This window comes from Vipera ursinii, assembly GCF_947247035.1.
Source record: "Vipera ursinii genome assembly, chromosome: 9".
Lineage (NCBI taxonomy): Eukaryota > Metazoa > Chordata > Lepidosauria > Squamata > Viperidae > Vipera > Vipera ursinii.
In genome coordinates this window covers 8,662,190-8,684,616 of record NC_139523.1, presented here as the reverse complement: position 1 = coordinate 8,684,616, position 22,427 = coordinate 8,662,190, and the positions used below count along the sequence as shown (strand labels likewise).

Here is a 22,427-nt window from a genome sequence, read left to right as displayed (position 1 = left end):
AATGAGTTTGAGTTCAGCTCTGCCCAGTTGCTGTGCGCTCCTTCGGTCAGCTGGTGGCTGTGGGAGGGTGAGGAGAGAAAACACTTTTCTGTGCCTTGCAGGTTAAGAAATCCCTTCCCTGGAGCAACCTGAGGCAGTGGTGGCAGTGTCATTGCATGAAGGGAACCTGTGTTTGGCCACCCACGGCCACTTCGGTCAAAGAGCTGCCTTGTAGGCAAGTGGATGGAAGGCAGCTGGGAGCTATTGGTTCAGCCCTCCACAACAGTCCCAGTTCCTCATGTGGCTCCATGGGGGGGGGGGGAAACTGCCCACCCCTGCTGTAACCCAAAAAAGTCCTGCCCAAAGCAAGTTAGCTGCTCAGGGAGATGCCCGGAGGTTTCACCTTGCCTGGGAATTTGTTTTATTCAGAAGCAATCATGAAGGCCTTTCATTGAACACCACCCACCGTCTGGATTACTATCCCAGTGAATTAAAATGGCCATTTCCTACCATTCCTCTATTGGAAACACAATAAAATATGAGCCTTGGTGGCGCAGTGGGCTAATGCCTCCTTAAGTAACACCAGCTGCCTGCAATTAGTGCAGGTTCGAGTCCCACCAGGCTCAAGGTTGACTCAGCCTTCCATCCTTCCGAGGTAGGTAAGATGAGGACCCAGATTGTTGGGGGCAATAAGCTGACTTTGTAATAATGCCGCTTGGGTGTGTGTGTGAAAGCCCTAACAAGCAGGCATATACATAGAATGAAGGCTACTGCTAAGCTTGTAAGCCGCCCTGAGTCTTCGGAGAAGGGCGGGATATAAATGGAATTAAAAATAAAAAATAAAATAATAAGCAGGCATATACATAGAATGAAGGCTACTGCTAAGCTTGTAAGCCGCCCTGAGTCTTCGGAGAAGGACGGGATATAAATTGAATTAAAATAAAATAAATAAATAAATAAATAAATAAAAACCAAAGGAAACTACTGAAATAAATCACCCAGCTGGAAAAACGAAAAGATAACCAGACTCCAGCCTTGCCCACTCTCCACTGAAAACATGTTGATCTGCATTCTAAGGCAGAAGAAGGCAGCTCTAGCTAAGCAGAGATTCATTCAGTTGTTGTTGTTTTTTTAAAAAAAATGGGAAGAAAACTGAATAAAGGCTACGATGTTACCTAATTGGCAAGAAAGCCACCAACCTTGGAGAGTACCAAGGATTCCCCCATCTATTCTTGATTAGCGCTCTCGGTACATTCCTGGGACATAACGCGGTGCTGGAGGAACCGAGATGATCTCTCGTCTTGCGAGAAAGGGGGAGCAAATGTCCCGATATTTTCTATAAATATTTTGAAAAAGGGAGAGACTGCCTGATAAAGTGTTGCCCTTCATCCTAGGGCCTGAATGCTTAATCCAAAAGATGGGCTGGGAAAAAAAAAAGTAAGGAAAGTGGGGGGTGGGGGGAATGAAAGTAATGTTTGTATCACTGTCCTGGTCAATGAACTTTTGGGCTTCCCAGTAAATGGCAGCAGGCTGATGGTGTTGGCCTCAGAAGTTAAGCAGGTCCCAATCTGCTTGGTGCTCGAACGGGTGACTGGGAAGGATTGCAGGTTAGGCAACAAGAGAAAAAGGCAAGGACAGGCTTACCCACCTGGTTCTACGTCCTGTTTTTGGAAAGGTGGGAAGAAGCGTAAGTAAGTCAGCTTTGTGTTGTATTTCAGAGTCCGGGTACGTCGCATGACGTGGGCAAAGGACAGCTTCATGTGCTCGGTGACATTCTTGAGCTGGAAGTATTTGGTGTTAAAAAAAAGCAGCGTATTCAAGAGCACGATGGGGGAGTAGGCGCCCAGCTGCTTACACTCCCATAAGTGCTCCTCTTCGATTCTTGAAAACATGTAACCTGCAGATTGAGAGCAAGAGAGGAACACAACAAAACAAAAAAGTCACTTCGGCCAGATCAAACCAAAAGGCGCACGTCTGAAATTGAGCCCCATCCTCTATCGAAGATATCTGCTCCTTTTTCGAAAGGCGCCACCAACAGCCTTACGAGCCGAACAAATTGCCAAGCTTACCGTTTGGAAGGATTGTAGGCTCCCAGATTTTCAACAGTTTTGTAAGTTCAATCATAAACCTGGAGTAGGGTTCAGTAAAAATGTTATCTATTCTGCCGTTCTCAAATAAGTACTGCAAAGGAGAAAAAAAGAAGAAATTTTTTTTAGGGAAAATGTCGATGTTTCTATAGAAATCCAGAGGCAGAGCCATCGGCCTAGCAACAGATTCAGTTCTGTCATCCCATCTTAATACAACCACTTTCGGAGGTGGTGACCCTTTGAGAGCTGTATGCAATGAAATTTCATTTTGATGTATGCCGATTGGTGTACATTCAAAGTGACAATAAAGTTATCATCATCACTGAAGGGTTTGGAAAGTGGCCAGAAAATACAGGTCTTCTTAAGACTGAGATGCTTCCACTAGCCGTATTTTCAAGCATGACTTTGAAGTGTTCTTCCACGGATTATGTACCATTGATAAGCCAGGTCCATATGAATAGAGATAGGGGGTGTCTTTGTGGAGTCCTTGGCGCTCCCTCAACTGGTAATCAAGGCTCCAACTGATCATGAAGGAACTACCAAAGACAAAACTCTATCCTCACTAACGTGACAGGACATGCTACTCTATGTAAACAGGGAGCAAACCCCACACTTAACTCACACTGCTGATGTTACAAAGTCGGGTCGCGAAAACCTCTGAAGAAAAAAACCAAGCTCAGAGAACACCAAGGACTCCACAGCAAAACCCTGAGCAACAAATATTCTTTTCTATATTCAGAATTACAGGCCAGCAATACAGAGGGGAGAGATGTTTTTGCATGTAAAAGCCGGAACCTGGTAACAAATGAGGCTCATAAAAAAAGCCCAGCCTAATTAATAGCCCATCTGCCATTTCGATAATAGTTCTTCCTGCTACTCCTCCGAGGTCAAATAAAAATGTGCAATTCCAGAAAATGGATGTAAAGAAGAAAAATAACCTGCTGAATTCCAAGGCACAGGTATAAGATGCTGTCGGGGTCGTACTTTTCGCCGTTTGGTCGCCGCACCTCCTGGATGAACTGGCACAAGCCGAAACTCAGCTCCGAAAAGGAACACAAGAGGAGGTCCTCTTTCAGCTTCACAGACCGAACTGTAGGGAGGAGAAGCACCTACAGCAGATCAGCTTCTGGACCATCAGAAGGAGATGGTTCTCAGCTCAGCCCTTGGCATCAACTGGGGGGGGGATTTCCAGAGTTAATCAGCAATGGCGGCAGAAGAGTCCGCAGAAATGGGGCCAAACGGTCAAAGGAATCAGCAGGGAAGCCGCAATCACACAATCAAAGCCACCCCTAAAAAAGGGCGGGGAGGCAGGGCTTGGATCAGATGACTGTGGCTGCCATCTTGACTTTTTTCAACCCCATCCCTGAATAGAGGTAAGCCAAGGAATTCATTTGTATATAGCAGGGGTGTCAAACTCAATTTCACTGAGGGCCGCATCAGCATTGCGGTTGCCCTCGGGGGTGGGGTGGGTGTGGCCTACTGGGTGGGCGTGGCCAGAGTGCGTATGGCCTACTGGGTGGGCGTGCCCAGCTCTACATCGTTGGCATCAAGGGTGCCTATGGGGGCCTGGGCAGGAGTGGGACAGATCTGAGGGTCTCTGGCAGAAGGAGGGTCTCTGGGCCAGGGCCAAGGCAGTGGGGGCCGTTCCCTCGCTGTTTCCAGGATGGCTTCGGGGGCCACATGAAACCACTTCGTGGGCCAGATCCGGCCCCCGGGCCTTGTGTTTGACATGTCTGGTATATAGGAACCCAAATGGCAGCAAGTAGAACAATGGACCTAAGCCAAAACCGGCCTTAGATGGGCCTTCCTACTGCGAAATTTAGAATCAGCTAGAACAGTGGTGGTGAACCTAAGGCCCCCTCCTCAACAGCAGACCCCCCCCCCGGAGGAGAGTTGCCCCCCCCGGGTGCAGCCTACGCGGAGCAGCACAGCCAAGGACATGGCAGCCGGGAGAAGAGTCCGCCCTCGCGCCTAGTCACGTGCAGATGATGCTACAGGGCGCGGGTGAGGGGCGTGGCCACCATGGCACTGCAGGGCCGCCTGTGGCAGGCCGTGGAAGCAGTGGGTGGCCCTGCGGGTGGGCAGGGCAGGGGTGGAGCGGGGCGGTTTTGGGGCACTCGGTCTCTAAAAGGTTCCCCATCACTGAGCTAGAATCAGCCCGCTTCTAGCATTCCTAAATGATACATTTCCAAGTCTTACAATCCAATTTTCATCCAGATGCTACCCATTTTATTTTATTTTTTAACATTATTCTGTCCAAAGGCCAAGCCGAGCTTTTTTTATCTCCACCACTGAACCCAAACTGAAAACAAAGATAACAAAACAAAAGTGCGTTACCTCCAAATTTCAGGTCTCCTTGATCTTCCTGCGTGTTTTTCCACTGGACCCAGTTTTTCCAGGCATTCACCCCATACATGTATTTGAGACTCATCCCGGAAACTGAACAGCCTGGATAGGAGCTCTGAACCAGGATTCGGGGCTCCACAGAAACGATGGACTTCTTTCTGCCCTGAAGGAAGGAAAGTAAAAAAATAAATAAATATGGTTTGCACATTGTAAAAGTTTGACTTAAAAGAGTTAGTCCTCAACTTACAAACACAGTAGGGATTGGAACATTTCTCATTAAGGCAGGGGTCCTCAAACTTGGTCACTTTAAGACTTGTGGACTTCAACTCCCAGAATTCCCCAGCTAGCATGGCTGGCTGAGTCGAAAAAGGGGCCAAGTTTGAGGACCCGTGCATTAAGGGGTGCAGTTGTTAAGCAAATAGGTTGTTAAGCAAGATATCACATGACTGCTGGCTTCCCCATTGATTTCACTCATTGGCAGCTGACTGGGAAGGTCGCAAATGGTGATCACATGACCCTGGGATGCTGCAACCATTATACATCACAACCAAGTGACTGAAGGAGGCTGCAACAATAGCGTGAGGACCAATCGCAAGTCACTTTTTTCAGCGCTGTTGTAACTTTGAACAGTCACTAAATGAGTGGTCATATAACACACTAAGCTAAAACTAAATACAGATAGTGCTCGACTTAAAACAGATCATTTAGTGACTGTTCAAAGTTATGGTGGCATTGTAAAAAGTGACTTATGACCATTTTTCACACTTACAACCTGAGTAGCGTTCTCCTGGTCACATGAACAAAATTTGGGTGCTTGGCTACTGACTCGTATTTATGATGGTTGCAGTATCTCAGGATCCCCTTTTGCGATCTTCCGACAAGCAAAGTCGACGGGGAAGCCAGATTCGCTTAACAACCGGGTGACTAACTTAATAACTGCAGTGTTTCACTTAGCAACCGTGGCCAGGAAACACGTAAAATGGGGCAAAGCTTGCTTAACCAATGTCTCGCTTAGCAACAGAAATTTGGGGTTGTTAAGTCGAGGAATACCTGTAAAGCACATTACTTCTTAGCATGAAGTACGTATCTAGTCACAAAGTATGCAAAGAGCCCAGCAAAACTGCCCCTCGAGGCAAGGCAAGCCGGCATTTTGCTCCCCAACAAGGATTAACTTCTGATAACAGATTAAGTACAGAGAACGCCATGGCTCGAACAAGGTCATTCAGTAACTTTTAAGGACTAGGTGATGGCGAACCTTTTGGAGACCGAGTGCCCAAACTGCAATCCAAAACCCACTTATGTATCGTCGGGTGCCGGGTGGGCGTGGCCCAGTGGGTGGGCGTGGCTGCGGCGGTAATGGCAGACTGTTTGGGACTAAAAAGTTCAATCAATCAATTCCAACTTTGTGAGATCTTTTTTTTTTTCCTGCGAGAAGTTGAAATTGAACTTTTTTTTTTTTGCACACAGCGGCACAGGCCTAAAGCGAAAATTTTTTATAAAACCCAGCTGAAGGCCTAGGACTGGGGCGACGGCACGTGTGCCCAAAAGAGAGGGCTCTGCGTGCCACCTGTGGCACCCGTGCCATAGGTTTGCCACCACAGGTAGGCATTCTAAGCCTGCCACTCTCCTTTCTTTCTTCAAAAGCAACCTAGAACTAAGGAGAAACTTCCTGACAGTGAGAACAATTAACCAGTGGAACAACCTGCCTCCAGAAGTGGTGAATTCTCCAACACTGTAAGTTTTTAAGAAGAGACTGGCCAGTCACTTGTCTGATATGGTATAGGGTTTCCTGCCTGAGCAGGGGGTTGGACTAGATGACCTCCAAGGTCCCTTCCAACTTCTTCTTCTTCTTCTTCTTCTTCTTCTTCTTCTTCTTCTTCTTCTTCTTATTATTATTATTATTATTATTATTATTATTATTATTATTATTATTATTATTATATTATAAAATGGCTAAGAAACAACAGCTCACTGGCATAAATCTCAGCCTTGAGGAGTGTCAAGGGGATCAGAGACTCAACAGGTGATTCATTTAGGGCAGGGGTCTTCAAACTTGGCCCTTTTATGACTTGTGGAATTCAACTCCCAGCAAGCTGGCTGAAGAATTCTGGGAGTTGAAGTCCACAAGTCATAAAGGGGCCAAGTTTGAAGACCCCTGATCTAGGGAGATGAGAGAACTGATGGGCTCCAGCCTGTTTACCGTGTGCCATGAAGAGAGGAATTCAAACCCCTGTCCACAGAGCCTCCTTGCCCCAGCAGGAAGATGTTCCTTTTACTCAGGATGTTTCTCCTTCCAATGGAATATCTTTTAGCCCAGAGTTCCCCAGCTTTTCTGGCTCCATAGACCACCGGTGGCAGTGGCAGCAGGGGGAATGTCTTCCCATGCGCAACTCAAGATTCCACATATAGCAAATGAAGCTTTGTCTGCTTTCCTGCCACTTGTGTGGACCAGTTCCCAACAGGCCACCGATTGATACCGGTCAGTGGCCCGGGGCCCTGTCTTAGCCTGTTGATGACATGGGCTGAAATCAGTCTAAAGACAGGCCAGCCTGACTGCAGCGTGTTCTCAGGGGAGATGGAAGAAAATCTCCCCTGTGGATATTCTATGTCACTGGAGACTGCTGAGGTTTGAAGACAGGAGAACTTCAATTCCCAGAATTCTGAATTCACGAATGAGCCCAGAATTCCTGGCAGCTGAAGTCCACACATCTTCAAATTACCACCATTGAGAAACGTTGGCTTAGGCTGCTGGAAAAAGTAGAACTTCATTCAGCGCCCTGACCTGCCAGCGTCGACCCATTTGCAAATCATCTCTGATCTTCTGGTTTTAGTAATAAGCAAAGAAATCCAACCGGGTTTCTTACCCGTCTTTTTGGTTGCGGAAAACCGTCTCTATGTCTCCGCCTCGCTCGTGCCCGTGAATGAAGACCTAGCCCTTTGCTGATGGGATCAAAGGAATCTAATTTGGAAACAAAGGCACAGATTTAGCAGCAAAACCGGAGCACTTCGGCTGATCTTCAATAATGGGGCAAGTCACAAATGACTCTGCGAGTGATGTAGGGAATCAAAGGCTGCGGCCTGGGAGTTGATGCCACACCTTCACGAGCATTTTCTCCCAAAGCTGACCAACCTGATGGGAAGTCAGCCTCCAGGTCCTGCTCCAGTTCGCCTTTGGAGAACTGTTTTGGTTCAGGCTCGGGCTCAGGCACCGTGCTGGAGCGTAACGCATAGTGATTCAGCTCATCCTCCCAGCTGTGGGGAGTTGACACTGCTTCCGATTCCAGGTCCCCGCTGTACGTGCTGCCCTGGTCTGAAATTGCAAAGGAAGGAAGCTGAACACAGAAGGGATTGGGGAAGGCTAAGAAGCGGATGGAACGAAAGCCCATTAGAAAACTGGCCCTTAAGGAAACCATGTTTGCTGTGGACCAGGAGCGTCCAAGCGTGGCAACTTGGAAGACTTGCGGACTCCCAGAATCCCCCAGGCACCATGGCTGTCTGGGAAATTCTGTGAGTTGACGTCCACAGGTCTTAAAAGTCGCCAAGGCTAGAAATCCATGCTGTAATCCAAGGTTATTACTTTGCACAACCTTCAAAATGTGTATGTGAGTGTTTGTATGCATGTGTGTGTTCTAAATAACTATTTCGGTAAGAGAACGTTTCTTCTCATGTTCAGTTGAAATTTGCCTTTCGGTTGAACTGACTCATGGGCTTACCTTTTTCAAATATTTTGGGGTCCAGAAACAGTTCGTGCTCAGATGTTTGAGAGCCTGAAACAAGATAGAAAGACCAAGATAAACCAATGCATCTAGAACAAATTAACACTCAGCAAAATTCCAAAATTTAATTAATGCTACATGAAACAGATTTATGCTAAAGGGACCCACAACGTGTCTAAGTCACTACGCACAGAACAGCCCAAAGCACACGTTCCAGTTGAGAGAAGTTCCCCAAGGATGGGCTCCAACACGAGTCCAAAAGCTCAGAAGACTAAACCTCGGATCACTGACCCAGATTGGATCCTGCAACATTATCCTCGGACACGCATATTTGCCTTCATTCATCCTCTAAGACAAAATCCACCTACCACCTTGAGAGTGTTCCTTGTCTTTATCTTCGGCAACCATTTCTGCCATCTGGAGGAGATCAGCCTCAAAAGGACTAGCCGAGTTCTTTTTGACGTCTGGAATGGCTTCTCTGGGTTTGTCAGGGCTCTCTGGGGCAGGGGGCACAAACATAGGAACCGGGACCTGGAGAGAAACGGCAGCAACTTCCCTTATTTCTCAGAAGCTGTGAAGTCTCATTTGCAATGAAGAGCCAGCTTCCCTTCTTAAACGTCACCACTGATGTCTCAAGAGAGTCCATCCCTTAAGAAAGGCCAAGCGTTCTCCATAATAGTTGAGGCTATAATTTAAGTGCAACCTGTCCAGTGATACCTTGACAGTAGCCTTACTAAGCATCTTAGGCTTCTCAAGATAAGGACAAAAGGGGAGGGGAGGAGCACAATTAGCTAGAAGATCAACTGCAAATTCCCAGAAGACCACGTAGTGCAGGCTCAAACCCAGAGATAAGACAGTGAGATTCAATCGAGTCCATTCCGTTATGTGCTTAACACCTTGCCAAACTAAAGCTGTAACTTTTAACGTTACTAGATAGCTCCCGAGAGGTTCTAGGGGAGGGGTCCCCAACCCCTGGTCCGGGGACTGGCACCGGGCTGCGGCATGCCTGAAACCGGACCACGCAAACAAGCAAAGTCCCATCTGCAGGATGCAGGCAGTACATGAAACCACGCCCCCTCCAGTCCATGGAAAAACCTCTCTCCACGGAACCAGTCCCTGGTGCCCAAAAGATTGGGGGACCCTGTTCTAGGGTATGTTTACGCTGAACCTCACCCCGCCTCCCTAATTAGACTCGGGACTGTGCAATCTCTTGATCCAGGTCTTTTCTGGGAAAGTTCTAAGTTGGTCAAATCTCTTTCCCCCCCTCCTTCCCCCCCCCCCCCCAGGCTACAGATGCACATGTGAGGGATAAGGACCACAAACTTCCAGTCACAGAAATCATGTGACATCAACTGAAGGGATGGGGCTGTTTCAGTCTACAGGGCTGGGGGTGGGAAGGTGAGTCACTTGACTGCAGGACATTGCAAACGACCATAAATGCAGCCGTGTTGCCAAGTGTCCGGAGTTTGATCAGGTGACGTCAGAAAGAGAGATTCAGCCAAGTCGATTCCTTCAAAGTTGGGTTGAAACTTTGAATGCAGGTGGTTTGTAATTCTGAAGCTACTTAGCTAAGTGTCTGGTCATAAGTCAAGGGCCACCTGTAAAATCACAAGCGGTCATGTCAAGGCACCGCACCTTGGCCAGGTAGAAGGCCACCCATGCCATCTTCTACTAGCACATCTTGAAGCCTGGCTGGAAGAAAGGGGCACCCCCGCACATCACTCACCGGGACTGGCATTCCCAGAGGGACTGGTGTATATTGGGTGAAGAGATGAAGTGGGATTGGCACAAACACTGGCACAGGAACAGGCACCATAATGATTTTGGGTGGAACGTCTTCTTCTTCTTCTTTCCATTGCCGTGTTAAAAAGAAAAGGTGTGATTCTTGGGGGAAAACAGCTGCCCATTCATCTCTCTTAACATGTTACAGTATTGTTTTCTGTTAACTGTTATGGCTGTACCCAGCTCACCATCTTGTCTGGCACACCCATTTGTTCACTGGCCGTTTTCCCCCTACATTGCCGTTCTTTCAAGGTAAATGAGCCTTGGTAGAGCAGTGGGCTAATGCCTCCTTAAGTAACACCAGCTGCCTGCAATTAGTGCAGGTTCGAGTCCCACCAGGCTCAAGGTTGACTCAGCCTTCCATCCTTCCGAGGTAGGTAAAATGAGGACCCAGATTGTTGGGGGTAATTAAGCTGACTTTGTAAAAATGCCGCTTGGGGGTGTGTGTGAAAGCCCTAATAAGCAGGCATATACATAGAATGAAGGCTACTGCTAAGCTTGTAAGCCGCCCTGAGTCTTCAGAGAAGGGCGGGATATAAATGGAATTAAAATAAAAAATATATAAATAAATAAATCCCTGGCCGGCAAATACATCAGATGACTCACTCTTAGGCCAATGGAGGCTTATTGTCTTTATCTATGGCAACAGGACTCTTGTCACTGCTGGATTTCCTTTCTCAGTATCAGAACAACTTTAGGATTCTTAGCGATATTGCATAATATGACTGTATTTCCTTCCCAGGAATTTTAAAAAGTTATTACAATGGAGTTTTTGCATAGCAGCCTCCTGTTGGCTTCTCCCTCTTCCCTCCTCCCTGCTGAACCTAAACAAGAATTGTACCCAATTATATAGTCTGCCGATATATTTTAGGACAGTGTTTTGCAACCTCAGCAAGGTTAAAATGTGCAGACTTCAACTCCCAGAATTCCCCCTGCCAGCAGGCTTTAAATTGTCCCAAAGCATTGAAAGGTGATGTGCGCTGCTGCTGAGCCTTTCTTTCTCTTTCTTCCTTGCAAACCTCAGCAGCAATCAATTCTTGTTTGTTACTTACCGGTTTGGCATTCCTTATGCTGCGTGTGAGGCTTGCAAGAAGTGGCCTTGGTCTGGGTTATGGGCTTGCACAGCAAGGCTTTGTTCTTGAGGAGCCGGGGCGGCTGTGAGGGTGGAAGCTTCAAAGCATCTGTCTGGGTACTTGCCTAGTTTCAAGTCAGAAAACAAGGGTCTGTTTGTTACACATCCTTCAGACGGGGATAACAAGACAAGAGGCAGTAGGGCCAGTAAGCCTCAGTTACTTTTCCCTTCTATTCTGGGTCATGTCCGTTGTAAGGATGCCTCCTGGTAGAATTATGCCAGGGGTCTTCAAGCTTGGCCCTTTTATGACTTGTGGACTTCAACTCCCAGAATTCCTCAGCCAGTCGGAGTTGAAGTCCACAAGTCATAAAAGGGCCAGGTTTGAAGACCCCTGACTTATGCCTATGAGTTTGTGTCTTACTTTGCTTTTGGGTAAAACATTTAGCATTTAAGATTGCATATTCCCCTGGGTATGAAGGCCAGGAAGTGGAGTTTGACTATTAATGGGGTTCTGTGTTTATATGGTGTAAGCAAGACTGTCCTTGGGTGCCATTAAGTCCTTATTATGTTATGAAGTGATTGTGATTTTGTGCTCTCCCTTCTGTTGTTTAGTTCTATGTTCGCTGCCTAGACTGAGAGATGGACAGCTATATAAATTGAAATTTTAAACAAACATACAAAGTCACTTCCCAGGGAAGCTTGAGGATCAAAGCTAGCAAAGGAGTTTTTCCTTCCAGGTTATGACAAGTATCCGTAAGTTAGCTTAATTTTGTGAATGCAAAAATCACTAGTCAGTGTAACATCAGTATGTACAAAACGCAACTAGAGGCAATCACATGCCCAACATTTTTTTTCCTATTAGTAATATTGGTCAAGGATGAGTTGGAATCTAAGACATTTGAGGGACATTCATCCCATGAATTAAATTATGTTGAAGTTGAAGGAAGGATGGATTTTAAAAATATTTATCAAAAATTAAAAGCAAATGAAGAAAAAAAATAATGCATGAGATAGTGATGAAGACAGAACATAAGTAGAAATTTTAATTCATCGGGAGATATTATTTTCAGGAAAACTTACGTCGCCAATTATTTTTGCTGTTACAGTAGGAACTGCACCTGTTAGGAGGAAACAAAAACAGAAAAAGTGTCTTCCTTCCTTTTTGACACTGAAAGCAGTCCTGCGATTCAGATTACAAAAGCACGCTTATAGGCTTGCTTGCTCATTCAGACATTCTCATTCCATATCGGCATTTCTCAAACCGTGGCAATTTTAACCTGGATTGACTTCAAGTCCCAGAATTCTGGGAACTGAAGCCGAGACAGCTTAAAAGTTACTATGGTTTAGAGCAGGGGTGTCAAACTCAATTTCATTGAGGGCCGCATCAGCATTGCGGTTGCCCTCAGGGGGCCGGGTGGGTATGGCCAGGGTGGGCGTGGCCTATTGGGTGGGCATGGCTAAAGTGCATATGGCCTAGTGGGTGGGCGTGGCCAGCTCTACATCGTTCGCATCAAGGGTGTCTATGGGGGCCTGGGCAGGAGTGGGACAGATCTGAGGGTCTCTGGCAGGAGGAGGGTCTCTGGGCCAGGGCCAAGGCAATGGGGGCCGTTCCCTCACTGTTTCCAGGATGGCTTCGTGGGCCGCATGAAACCACTTTGCGGGCCGGATCTGGCCCCCGGGGCCTTGCGTTTGACATGTCTGGTTTAGAGACACAGTTCCATACCATAGCAATAACATGCCAATGTGCATCCAGGGAAGCAGCATAACAGAAGGGGTGGGTTGAACAGGTAGAGGAGAAAAGACCCATCTACTGCCCACCTTGCAAAACATTATTGGAGTTGGCTGTAGGCTGAGCAGCAGGTGCGCTGGCAAGAGACACCACATTGGCAATCACTGGAGTGGAGTCCTTCCTGAGAGATAAAGGGGGCCCTGCTGAAGACGTTGGTGTCACAGAAACGTTTGCTGGGTGGAAAAGGAAAGTTGGAACACAGTTAATGACAGCAAGAGTCTAGTGCTTATACACACACATTTAAAAAAGTCTTTCTACATCCAACATACAGATGTGTTTAAGGCATCCTATCCAGCTGTGTGCAAAGGCATGGAGGACCTCTATCCCTAAGACAGATCTGTGGTGTTCTTTCAAATTACTGATGTCTATCTTTGTGTATATTGCACCCGAGATACAATCCGCTGTGCACACAGCTGAGAGATGGGGTGCTACTGCAACGGGCAGATGTGGCTACATCTTCTCAGCTGAATCTCAGCTCAGCTTGAGCACCACCCATCATCAAGGTCCATCTTAATTTTACTGTTTTATTAACATTTTGGAGTCAACACCATACCTAGAGTACACGGTAACAGCAAAGAGGTTTGTTGGTCAGTGTATCAAAGTCAAATGCAAAATGTGACACGGTATAAGGGCAACGGATGCTATAGGAAATATGCTGTCTATTCTGTACAGCAGTGTTTCTCAATCACGACAATTTTAAGACATGTGGACTTCCACAATTCCCCTGAGCACGGCCTAGAGCAGGGCTTTTCAACCTTTTCACCCATTGTACCACTTTTAGGATATGGCAACATCCGAGTACCACCAGTCACCTAGCAAGGTGTCAAAAACCTGATGACGGAAAAAAAAGGAAAAAAGTGATGAAGTACAAGTAGTCCTTGACCTACAAGAGTTTGCTTAGTGACTGTTCGAAGTTACAATGGCACTGAAAAAAGTGCCCCACAAGCCACAGTCAAGCAAGACACCTGCCTTCTGGGCTAAGAAGCGCCAGGATCAGTGCCAAGCTCCAGCTGGAGCCTGGCACTGATCCTGGTGCTTCCGCTGAGCCCTGACAGCCCTGCAGCTCCAGCCATCTCTCGCTCAGGCTTGTGCGGTGCTGCCATTCCCCTCCCCTGCTACTACTTTTCTAGGATGGTCACATACCACCTGCCAGGTGCCAATGTACCACAGGTGGTACCCGTACCAGTGGTTGAAAAGCCCTGGCTTAGAGTATGATTGAGTAGGAGGAACAGACAAAGAACTTTCTCCCCCCCACCCATTCCAATAGAATAGAATAGAATAGAATAGAATAGAATAGAATAGAATAGAATAGAATAGAATAGAATAGAATAGAATAGAATAGAATAGAATAGAATGGGACTTTGGAGGTCTTCTAGTCCAGCCCCTTGCTCAAGTAGAACCTATACCATCTCAGACAAGTGACTGTCTAGTCTCTTCTTAAAAACCTCCAGTGATGGAACACCCATGATTTCTGGTGGCAAGTTGTTCCACTGGTTGTCCTCACTGTTAGGAAGTTTCTACTTAATTCGATTGCTTCTCTCTTTGGTCAGTTTCCAACCATTGTTTCTTGTCCTGCCCTCTGGTGCTTTGGAGAAAAACGTGACCCCCTCTTCTTTGTGGCAGCCCCTCAAATAGTGGAACACTGCTATCATGTCACCCGTTTCTTCTTCTTTAACTAGCCAAACCCAAATCCTGCAGCCATTCTTCATATGTTTTAGTCTCCAGGCCTTTGATCATTTTAGTTGCTCTTCTCTGAACTTTTTCCATCTTTTTTGCGGTATGGTGACCAAAACTGGTTACAGTATTCCAGGCGTGTGCTTACTAGGGTTTTATAAAGCGGTACTAATACTTCATGTGATCTTGATTCTATGCCTGTTTATACAACCCAGGATTGTATTAGCTTTTTTGCTGCTGCTGCACACTGCTGGCTCATAGTCAAGTGATCATCCACTAGGACTCTAAGGTCCCTCTCACAGTAACTGTTTTTGGGTCAGGTCTCGCCTAATCTTTACTTAAACCTTTGATTTTTCCTTCCTAAATGTAAAACTTTGCTTTTCATTTCATTTCATTTTCATTTTCTCCACATTAAAATTCATTTTGTTGGATAGGGGACATTGTTCAAGTTTGTCACGATCTTTTTGGATCCTGAGCTTGTCTACTTGGGTGTTGGCTATTCCTGCCAGTTTAGTGTCATCTGCAAATCTGATGAGTTCCCCATCTATCCCCTTATCTAAGTAATTTATAAAGATATTGCAAAGTACTGGGCCTAAGACGGAGCCTTGTGCTACCCCACTGCTTACTTCCCCTCCTTGTGGATGTAGTACCATTGAGCACTACTTGCTGAGTATGGTTTGTCAGCCAGCTACAGATCCATCTCGTGTGATGTTGTCTATGCCACCTTTTTCTAGCTTACTAAACAGCAGGTTGTGGTCTACTTTGTCAAATGCCTTACTGAAATCTAAGTATATTATGTCCACAGCGTTTCACTGGTCTACCAATTTGGTCACTTTATCAAAGAATGAAGTAAGTTTGGTTTGGCAGGATCTGTTTTTAAAAACCCGTCTTGGCTGCTAGTTATAACTTTGTTTGCTTCTAGTTGTTCACAGATCTGCTTTTTTTAATCTTTCCCAAGATCTTCCCAGGTATTGATGTTAGACTGATTGGTCTGTAGTTTCCTGGGTCTGTTTTTTTTTTCTTTTCCTTTTCTTGAAGATGGGAACCACATCAACCCTTTTCCAATCTTCAGGTACTTCACCAGTGCTCCAGGATTTTTGAAAGATATGGTGCAATGGTTCTGAGATAACATCTGCCAGCTTCTTCAGAACTCTGGGATGTTCGGAACTCTTTGAAGCATACTATCAAACCTTATTTTCTTTGGAGCATCTGTACCTCATTATGGCTACTATCAAGAAAACATACCAAATCTGCTCCATTTTCCAATGATGTACTTCACTGGAAGCTTCAGTAATCACAGGGTAGGCTCACAGGTACCTAACACCCTACCTCCAGGTGGATCAGATTCACTATAACAGAATAACAGAGTTGGAAGGGACCTTGGAGGTCTTCTAGTCCAACCCCTGCTCAAGCAGGAAACCCTATACTGGGGGTCGGCAACCTTAAACACTCAGAAGAGCCACTTGGACCTGTTTCCCAGAGAAAAGAAAACACTGGGAGCCACAAAACTCTTGCGCGCGCGAGGGGGAAGCTTGATTGAAGAGTTTAATTAAAAAGAAATAGAGGTTGCTGTGCATGAGTGTTTTCTCTCTCTCCATCTCCCCTCTCTCTGATCTTCTGCTCACCTGGCAAGCTGGCTTCACGCTGTTCTCTGACAAGCTGACACACGTTCTTATTGGGCTGGCTGTCTCCTGCCCTTGGTTTGCCAGTTCTCTCTCTTCCCCCAGAGAGTGTGTGTGTGTGTGTGGAGAGAGAGAGAGAGAGAGAGAGAGAGAGAGAGAGAAGCGCAAGTGCCTCTCTCTCTGCAAATGGCGGAGGACACCTGGGAGCCGTAGAAGGCTGAAACAGCCACATGTAGCTCCAGAGCCGTGGGTTGCCAACCTGCACCCTATACCCTTTCAGACGAACGGCTGTCCAGTCTCTGTTCTCATGCCAGCCCACACCTCTCTTTACCTGCATTATTTGGAGGCGGTGGTGGAGGTGGAGGCGGCGGAGGGGGCGGAGGCGGAGGGGGCGGGGGTGGATCTGATGCACACTGCTGGTTGCAAAACATCAAAATGCAAAGCAAGTTGCAAAAATGTTTGATTTCACCCCTCCACTTTAGGGTCTCGCTGAGTTTACCCTGCCTTTTGCACCCATCACATTTGGACATCTGCAGAGAAAGAAGGGAGAGGTACAAGGCAGCTTTTAAAAACTTGATCCTATTGCATGGTTTTCGGTTTTAAACAATTATGTTCATGCAAATTATCTGCAGTGACCCAGTCAAAAAACAGACAAAAATGAATATATGGATAAACACACACACCTATATATATGAAGGTACATAGGTATGTATGTATATTTACGTGTTTCCCTGAAAGTAAGGCCTACCCCAAAAATAAGCCTAGCCTGATTTTTTGGGGGGGTGGGTCTAATATAAGCCCTACTCCCCCAAATAAGCCCTAGTTTTGGAGAGGCACACACCTAAAAATCAAGTTAGCACAGGGGTTGGGGATGGATCTGCCCCACACACCCGCTTACTTTGTAGCCAGGCCTCTCCTCGCTGGCCCACTACTTCTGCGGAGGTCTTCTGCAGCCAGGCCTGCATTTCTCAGTCACAGGCCTTTCTGGAAAGCCTCTGCAGCCAACAAGACCTCTGCAGCTGAGGACCGAACTTTGGATTGAATCCATAGCTCAGTACTTGGCTGCAGAGGCCTTCCGGAAAGGCCTGACTGCAAAATGCGGGTGGAGCTCCATTCCCAGCTGCAGAATGAAGCTGCTCCTGAATGAAGCTGTATATATTCATTCATTCAAAATCAGATCTCTCTCCCTCTCTCACATTTGGAAAATAAGAAACTCGAGAATCCTAAATTGAGGGGACAATGAAGGTACCACTAGGCCTAATTACATGTAACTGAATCATCTTTTCCCCATTTCATCTGATGACCCACTGGGAAGCACAGATCTCTCCATCACCTGCTGCTAGTAAGCTGCTATCAGGCCTCTGATGTGACTGAGGCATGGCTAAATTAATCAAGACCCTGTGTGTTGTATATGTGAAAGTAGAAGGACCTCTTGAGTTGAATAACTCCTGGCAACAAGGATCTGCCCATATAACCTCAGTCACAATCTTGTTTATTGCTCACTTCTTCCTGGGTTTGTTTGCTTGCTAATTCCCTGTCCCTATTCTGGACAGTCTCCTATTCAAGTACTAAACAGGCAAACCCTTCCTTAGCTTCCCAGCGCAAATAAGATCAGACAGCTGCTAGCTACTGAAATGGTATACAATGGTATACTTCCCTATTACGCTTTGCAATCTTTTACTTTGTGTTTGATATAGAGCTATCTAATTGGAACAGTACACAATTTAATGTATTAAATTAGTTAAACGTAAAATTAAATTGTTATGTCTATATATATGCTGGTGATGACCTATAAAGCCCTAAATTGCTTGGGTCCGGGATATCTGAGGGAACACCTGCTGCCAGCATCAAGCTCGCTTCGTCCTGTGCGCTCCCACAGGGTCTTCTCAGGGTACTGCCGGCAAAAGATTGCCGGCGGATAACACCCAGGGGGAGGGCCTTCTCTGTGGGTGCGCCTGCCCTTTGGAACCAGCTGCCTGTAGAGCTTAGGACTGCCCCTGACCTTCGCTCATTCCGCCGGGACCTGAAGACTTGGCTCTTTGAGCTTTCTGGCCTGGACTGAGAGTATTAATTGGGGTTTTAAATTGGATTTTAATTGGGGTTTTATATTTATTCAAGGTCTAAATGTAATTATTTTAACTGTTCTTAATTTTTGTAATTGTTGTATTGTTATTTTAAAAAACCTTGTGAACCGCCCTGAGTCCTACGGGAGAAGGGCGGTATATAAGTCTAATAAAGATAAAGATATCGTTACATACAAGTAGTCCTTGCTTACTGAATGCCCTGTTTAGCAACCAAAGTTATGACCGCAATAAATAGTAACTTTACAACTGGTCCTCCCAGTTAGAACCATTGCGGCACCCCATGGTCATGTGATCACCATGTGTGTTTCAAAACCAGATTCTGACATACATAATCAATTGAAAAGCCGGGGGTAAAATCACAAGTTGTGATCATGTGATGTCTTGCTTAATGTCTATGGGCAAATTGCTTAAAGACCATAGTGGAAATGAGCTTATAAGTCTGTCATGGTCATAGGATGTTTTGCTTAATGGCCAGAACACTTAGCAACAGAGTTGCAAATCCCAACGGTAGTTGTTAAACAAGGACTATCTGTATATCATAAGAGATAATTAAGTAATGCTTATATAATTATAGATTGAATATACAGAGGTACGGCTGACCTCAAAAAGATATATTCTAAGGCTCACTGACAACGCTTGAGTATCTTTGAAGTCAGATTTGGCACTTTCTAACCCAAATAATTCACTGTTGATAAGATACCCTGCTGTGCTGAAGTATTGTTTTTCCAAGAAGAATCATCGATAGAGGACAGATTTGAAGAGTGCCAGGATAACTTACTTGATAAAATAAAACCGTGAACTTTGACATGCAATCTTCTGAACAGAATTCCTCCACTTTGCCTCCAAAGTGATTCTGCACCAGTTTTGGAGAGGTTTGCAAACAGTAGCTGCACATTTTACAGTGATTCCCCCAACGTTTGGCTAAGTCATGCTTGTAAAGCAACTTGCAGCCTAAAAAAAGAACAGAAAACAACAAATGACAATGACTTAGAATTCTCCAACCATCCCCCCAATGTATAACTCTCCAACCATAACAATTTCAGATGCAAATTCTTCTGCAATTCAAAGATAAAGCTTTTTATTTTACACAGGATATACGGGGAAACAATGATGATTAAAATTACCATTTCCACCACTGCATATCTTGGGACTGAATGTCAGTTCAGCCTATGCTTTCTTACCTTCACTACAGAATGATTTATCAATGCCTGAAAATCGCACTGTTTCTTTAACGATCTTGTCAATTTTGCAGTATTCACACATTGACATGACACAGTTTATCTTTTTGTATTCATCACAACAGGTCTTTCCGCAGAACTGGAACATTTTGCCCTGCAATCAATCAAGCAAAAAAAAGAGTCCAATTCAGAAAAGAACATGCCACTGTGTACTTATCTAAAAGAAATGCAAGTTCACCAATTTCTAATAAAAAGACAAAAAACAACAACAACAACAACCCCACACGGAGAACCTGCCAAGAGGTGCTGGTTTGTAATCTGCTGAGAAATGAAAATCCACAGCTATCATTAAAAATCCATGGCCTAGGTCTTAAAGCTGTATGGGATTAGTTCAAAAACATGCGAGCAATGCCTGCTGAATCTCAGAAGACAGAATGGAGGTAAAAAGAAGATTCCCAGCAGCTGGAAAAAGTGTGTGCATCCTTGCCAATTTTATAAGCTGCAAAAAATAAAATAAAAAAAAAATCCCAGGAAATGGAATGGGACAGCTCGCCACAGCCATCTCACTGCGAGACAACTCCACACAGGATAACTCAATGCGATGTTGTCCCCCACTGTTTCTTCGACATTATTTCCACTGACAAAAATGGAAGTAATGTTGAAGAAACGGTGGAGGGTAACGTTTATTGCATTAGGGTAATTCCATGTGGAATTGTCCCGTGATGAATTGGTTGTGCCAGGATGGCCACAATGAGATGGTGACGGCGAATTGTCCTATACTCCCCCCTCCCCAGGAATTACCTTACAGGTGAGAGGTTTGCAGAATAATGTTTTCATGTAGTTATTTAGCATACATGGCCTTAGCAAAAGAAGACATTATGCAAATAGGAACAATCTGCGTTATTCACACAGGTCTCAAGTGTCACTTTCTGCTGGCGCAAGCAATGCCACAGTTTAAAGAGGGGGGGGGAACTAAGCATGGAATACACACGACCTTGCCTGTCACTAGGCCTCTTGTCCACAATTACAGCCCTCATGTGTCCGACGTCAAGGCATCTGTGAACAACAACAATGGCAGGTGCCAATTACCCTGTAGTCGAGCACTTCGGGCTTCGTTGCAAAGAGACGATTACAGTGTTGACACCTGAGCTTGGCGACGGTGCGGGAGACTTGCTGGGACTGGGCAGCCAGCCTCTGGAGTCCAGCTGCGGCTGAGCTGCTGACCGAGCTGGGAGAGACCGTTGAGGTAGTATTGCCCGCTGCAGAGACCGTCGCTCCTGAGGGAATGCTGACAATCACTTGGCCCTGTGACAGGGGCACCACGGAGGAGTTCATTCCCGTGGGCTTGTTGAACAAATTCTGGAAGGGACAGATTTGCACAATGAAGCCCTCTCCCTGCCCAATTCACCTCCAGTATTATCCAGTTGAGACTTAAACAATCTAACCACAAAAGCCATCAAAACTGGGGTTACTGTATCTAGCTGCAAACATCTACAGGGCCACTAGATGGCAGTGAAGAATTTCAGAAAATTCTACCTCTTTGCTGCCTGCCATCTAGTGGCTGTTTTGCAACCCCCATAAGGTAACCTTCTGAAAGACCTCTAATCATCTAATGGAGCAATCTTCCATATTATATGGCATTTTTACTGCTGGTTTACAAAGAGATGGCTGGATTTGGTATCTTGCAGAAAGGCCCAATTCAAGCCCACCTGTTTGTGGCATGGAAGGGACAGAAATTCTATGCCACAACAGCTTAAAGAGAGATTACTACATTTTGCCAGTCTTCTGTTTACCTGGACAACTTGGCCTCTTCCAAACATCCCAAAGGCTGTCAAGCACTCTAACGGAAAGGCTTCTGATACACAGATTTAATTTAACAAAACTGTCTAGAAATTTTAACAGGGGCAGCTCTAGCAGCTTCCTTGAGAATTAAAAGCCACATGTGCTTTCTTCACCTCAAAGGGAATATACTGTATATAGAATATGTGGCTTGGTTCTGTCTGGACAAATCCCCACATTCCACCTGCCCTGACTCCTATGTATTCAGAATGGTACAATCAAAGTAAGGAGACAGACTTGAGATTTAAGATGTACCTGAAAAGCCACCACACAGCTATAGCTGCAAAAATTACGTATGCTTCCATCTGACATTGCAAGATGATACTGAGGGATGGCTGAGGTTTTACAGCTATTACACTGGACCTGGACACCTGACAGAAAAAATAAATTAAGCAACACATGCAAAGAAAAGAGAGTGAATACATGCTTCTCCTGTTGCTTTCTGAACATGTATGAAATTAAGGAGAAAGTATGTGAATACCTGACGATGTGACCACTTTGACTCTGTGTGCCGACAAGCAATTCACGGAACAAAAGAGCTCCGTTTTCCCCACATTATTTGTGTTTTCAATCATCTCAGCTGAAGATCTCAGAGATTTACACATGGCACAGGGGGTAATTTTTGCAGATTTCTGGGGGAGGGGGGAGGAAAAAAAGGAACATACATAAAGCAGCAATACTAGGAGAAAAGTTTTGTTTAACCTGAAACATGCGCTCTCTCAATTTGGCAGACCACAGAAAGTTACCCCAGTTGTCACACGAAAGGCAGGGATTGTGTATCTTGATAGAGAGCTCAGTCATAATTGAAAAATGATAGACAGAGGGAAAGTATAGGAAGTCCTCGACTCACAACCATTCATTTTTGAAATTATGATACTGAAAAAGTGACTTATGACCATTTTTCATATTTACGACAGTTGCAGCATCCCTGTGGTCACATGATAAAAATTCAGATGCTTGGCAACTGGCATGTATTTATGCGGGTTGCAGTGTCCTGGGGTCATGTGATCCCCCTTTGACAAGCAAAGTTAATGGGAAAGCCAAATTCATTTAACAGTTGTGTTACTAACCTAACAACTACAGCGATTCCCTTAACAATTCTGGCAAGAAAGAGTGTAAAATGGGGCAAAACTGACTTAATAACCATCTTGTTTAACAACAGAAATTTTGGGCTCAATTGTGGTTGCCAGTTGAGGACTATCTGTACACAATTTCCTCGTGACTCAATACTTTCTCCATAAGTATGTTTTCCCCCCTGT

At 45.5% G+C, this 22,427-nt stretch overlaps 1 protein-coding gene across 4 annotated transcripts in view; it reads right to left on the bottom strand.

Annotated features, from left to right (window-relative positions):
* ZMYM4 (zinc finger MYM-type containing 4) overlaps positions 1-22,427 on the bottom strand; it is a 57,737-nt gene that overhangs the window by 2,375 nt on the left and 32,935 nt on the right. For 3 of the 4 annotated variants that reach the window (XM_083369736.1, XM_083369735.1, XM_083369733.1), the window contains 18 exons: positions 21,650-21,800; positions 21,424-21,539; positions 20,419-20,688; positions 19,333-19,483; positions 18,930-19,102; positions 16,399-16,597; positions 12,801-12,944; positions 12,063-12,100; positions 10,963-11,107; positions 9,855-9,976; positions 8,497-8,659; positions 8,126-8,179; positions 7,543-7,722; positions 7,277-7,371; positions 4,404-4,575; positions 3,005-3,156; positions 2,049-2,160; positions 1,628-1,876 (listed from right to left, as the gene is read on the bottom strand). In XM_083369736.1, coding sequence (XP_083225862.1) covers positions 1,628-1,876; positions 2,049-2,160; positions 3,005-3,156; positions 4,404-4,575; positions 7,277-7,371; positions 7,543-7,722; positions 8,126-8,179; positions 8,497-8,659; positions 9,855-9,976; positions 10,963-11,107; positions 12,063-12,100; positions 12,801-12,944; positions 16,399-16,597; positions 18,930-19,102; positions 19,333-19,483; positions 20,419-20,688; positions 21,424-21,539; positions 21,650-21,800 — 2,686 coding nt within the window. The remainder of the gene's footprint in view (positions 1-1,627; positions 1,877-2,048; positions 2,161-3,004; positions 3,157-4,403; positions 4,576-7,276; positions 7,372-7,542; positions 7,723-8,125; positions 8,180-8,496; positions 8,660-9,854; positions 9,977-10,962; positions 11,108-12,062; positions 12,101-12,800; positions 12,945-16,398; positions 16,598-18,929; positions 19,103-19,332; positions 19,484-20,418; positions 20,689-21,423; positions 21,540-21,649; positions 21,801-22,427) is intronic. The other variant, XM_083369734.1, reaches the window with a different exon arrangement.